Genomic DNA, 3,917 nt, shown 5'->3' with positions numbered 1-3,917 from the left:
ATGTGTCAAAAGATTAAAAAGAACAGACTGAGTGGGATGTGTCAAAAGATTAAAAAGAACAGACTGAGTGGTGTTCAATATAATACTTGTAAACAACCTACGGACACCACATCTGATAATAGTGCACCTTGTAAACAACCTACGGACACCACATCTGATAATAGTGCACCTTGTAAACAACCTACGGACACCACAGCTGATAATAGTGCACCAGGATAAAACAACCTACGGACACCACAGCTGATAATAGTGCACCAGGATAAAACAACCTACGGACACCACAGCTGATAATAGTGCACCAGGATAAAACAACCTACGGACACCACATCTGATAATAGTGCACCTTGTAAACAACCTACGGACACCACATCTGATAATAGTGCACCTTGTAAACAACCTACGGACACCACAGCTGATAATAGTGCACCTTGTAAACAACCTACGGACACCACAGCTGATAATAGTGCACCTTGTAAACAACCTACGGACACCACAGCTGATAATAGTGCACCTTGTAAACAACCTACGGACACCACAGCTGATAATAGTGCACCTTGTAAACAACCTACGGACACTACAGCTGATAATAGTGCACCTTGTAAACAACCTACGGACACCACAGCTGATAATAGTGCACCTTGTAAACAACCTACGGACACCACAGCTGATAATAGTGCACCTTGTAAACAACCTACGGACACTACAGCTGATAATAGTGCACCTTGTAAACAACCTACGGACACCACAGCTGATAATAGTGCACCAGGATAAAACATATCACTTAAGTTTTATTATTATGAAGAACCAGAGGAACAAGCTTTCCCCAAAATGTTCGGTTCCGTAATGATTGATGACATAGTATCCTTCTCAATTCTCCATTGATATATGGTCATATATATACGTTTAGAAATTATCAAAAAGTTCAAACTCCTGTAAGCAAAGTTGACCTTATGTTGATTGTACTATTCTTTATAATTCCCTTCCTGTTGTATTGTTCAAGAAGTATTCAAGTAGTTATGCATCACATAGCCTTTTTGAAAATGTGAAAGATACACAATCATTTGAACAAGTCTTCTATTAATCGGCACAATTGATGTCCATAGGAATACCTACTATTATCTTACCTCCTATACATTTCCAGGAATATGATTGGTTAAAAGCGTCCGCGTGCAAACCGTGTATATTTGATATTAGGTAAGAAGGGGGCGGGGCTTATTTCATACACGGTTAGTAAAGGTGTTATGTCCCTTTATAAAAAACAAAACGGTACTGAGAAAAAATCTTAAAAGTTCCAACAGACGAAGAAATTGATGATTAAGATTGAAAAAAAATCATAAAACACATTTAAACCTTACAAGTCGTTATTGTTGGCATCTGTTTTTGTAGGATCAATGGATGTATTTTCTTAGTAGACTTTCTCATTTTGAGAATCACTAGTCTTAATTTCACACGTTAAGATAGTCGGTAAGATAAATTCGTTACATAGTGTGCTAGTGACGTAATACGGTATATATGGGGTCAGTAAATTCCATATGGGGATTCGAGCTTCGCTCTCACCCCATATGGAATTTACTGACCCCATATATACCGTATTAGGTCACTAACACACTATGTAACTAATATAATTATGTCGATAAACTGTATTGCCGAAACGTAAAATATTATTGCCAGAAACAGAATTTCAAGCTTTAATTATCCCTTGACAGTTTGAGGATGTATATCAAGCATATTTTCCTTTTTCATTTCAGAAGAAGGTCCATATACACAGATGCAGCAAATAAATCTGCAACCAGATTTTTAAAGGACCTTTTTATTTAATAAGTGGACTTCTGTTTGATAAGAATGTTAGGTAGTGTAGTGTACATAGTCCAAAATTCAAAACTGACAACTGAATTGAACGGACCATAGTTAATTCCAATGTTAAATGTGTTTTATTACTAAAATACATTACTAGCTCTTTAATAATCGTAGAACACTTACTAGAAGCTGAAATGAACAATGTTAGAACGGATGTGTGTGTAGTTTATGTAACGAATTGATATATAATATGGACTTTAAAATTTTCAGAATATGCCTTCAGCAGAACTGTGGTAATGACAAGATTATTTACTAATTGAATTTTTGTTGAGCGCACGACCTTGAATGTGGATTAATATTTGATTTCATTCTTTGAGATTCCGTGTAGCATTTACGTCATACCACCATCTTCTTCCTGGTAGTTTCTTGTTATTGAGATGTTTACCTAATATAAAACATAGTTCAATTGATTAATACCAGAGTCATGTGTCTCGGCTAATTTATTTTCATTGTCGTCTATGGTGAACAAAGGGTATAATAGTTTCCTATATGATTGGGTATATGTATATATATATACATGTAGTTCTTTCTCTGTATATCTAACCATAGATGTATAAACCCATATACATCTACTAGTATGATCTAAGCCTATATCCATCAACTAGTATGATCTTAGCCTATACTAACACTGGTTGGTCGTGTGTTAACCAGTCTGTGAGTTGTTTACCTTTAACATGCTGTACAGATTGTACCCATCACCTTTATTACCTAATGATTGGTCATTACTGTGAAGGATTCATCGTCGTCTGCCTTCAGTTCTGACATTCTGCCAGTAATGGGAAGGTCCCATCATCTGCCTACAGTTCTGACATTTTGCCAGTAATAGGTCGGTCACATCGTCTGTCTACAGTTCTGACATTCTGCCAGTAATGGGACGGTCACATCGTCTGTCTACAGTTCTGACAGTCTGGCAGTAATTGGTCGGTCACATCATCTGTCTACAGTTCTGACATTCTGTCAGTAATGGGACAGTCACATCGCCTGTCTACAGTTCTGACATTCTGCCAGTAATGGGTCGGTCCCATCGTCTGTCTATAGTTCTGACAGTCTACTAGTAATGGATCGGTTACATCGTCTGTCTATAGTTCTGACATTCTGCCAGTAATGGGACGGTCACATCGTCTGTCAATAATGGGATGGTTATCGTCTGTCTTCAGTTCTGAAAGTATGGCAGAAATTGGATGGTCACATTGTCTGTCTGCAGTTCTGACAGTCTGTCAATAATGGAATGGTCACATCGTCTGTCTTCAGTTCTGACAGTCTGGCAAAAATGTGATGGTCACATCGTCTGTCTTCAGTTCTAACAGTCTGGCAGTAATTGGTCGGTAACAACGACTGTCTTCAGTTTTGACAGAATATCAGTAATGGGAGAGTCACATCGTCTGTCTACAGTTCTGACATTCTGTCAGTAATGGGACAGTCACATCGCCTGTCTACAGTTCTGACATTTTGCCAGTAATGGGTCGGTCCCATCGTCTGTCTAGTTCTGACAGTCTACTAGTAATGAATCGTTAACATCGTCTGTCTATAGTTCTGACATTCTGCCAGTAATGAGACGGTCACATCGTCTATCAATAATGGGATGGTTATCGTCTGTCTTCAGTTCTGAAAGTATGACAGTAATTGGATGGTCACATTGTCTGTCTTCAGTTCTGACATTCTGTCAATAATGGGATGGTCACATCGTCTGTCTGCAGTTCTGACAATCTGTCAATAATGGAATGGTCACATCGTCTGTCTTCAGTTCTGACAGTCTGGCAAAAATGGGATGGTCACATCGTCTGTCTTCAGTTCTAACAGTCTGTCAGTAATTGGTCGGTAACAACGACTGTCTTCAGTTTTGACAGAATATCAGTAATGGGAGAGTCACATCGTCTGTCTACAGTTCTGACATTCTGCAATTAATGGGACGGTCCCATCGTCTGTCTAGAGTTCTGACATTCTACCAGTAATGGGTCGGTCCCATCGTCTGTACAGTTCTGACATTTTGCCAGTAATGGATCGGTCACATCGTCTGTCTTTAGTTCTGACAGTCTGTCAATAATGGGATGGTCACATCG

The 3,917-nt window shown here is 38.8% G+C and overlaps 1 protein-coding gene across 1 annotated transcript; it reads left to right on the top strand.

The window, feature by feature from the left end:
• Positions 1-771, top strand: LOC139520513 (putative uncharacterized protein DDB_G0290521). The gene is made up of 2 exons (XM_071313616.1): positions 1-172; positions 413-771. The coding sequence occupies exons 1-2, from the start codon at positions 1-3 to the stop codon at positions 769-771; spliced, it is 531 nt and encodes a 176-aa protein (XP_071169717.1).
• The last annotated feature ends 3,146 nt before the right edge of the window (positions 772-3,917 follow it).

This window comes from Mytilus edulis, chromosome 1 (genome assembly GCF_963676685.1).
Source record: "Mytilus edulis chromosome 1, xbMytEdul2.2, whole genome shotgun sequence".
Taxonomy (NCBI): Eukaryota; Metazoa; Mollusca; class Bivalvia; order Mytilida; family Mytilidae; genus Mytilus; species Mytilus edulis.
This window is presented reverse-complemented; position numbering and strand designations above follow the sequence as displayed.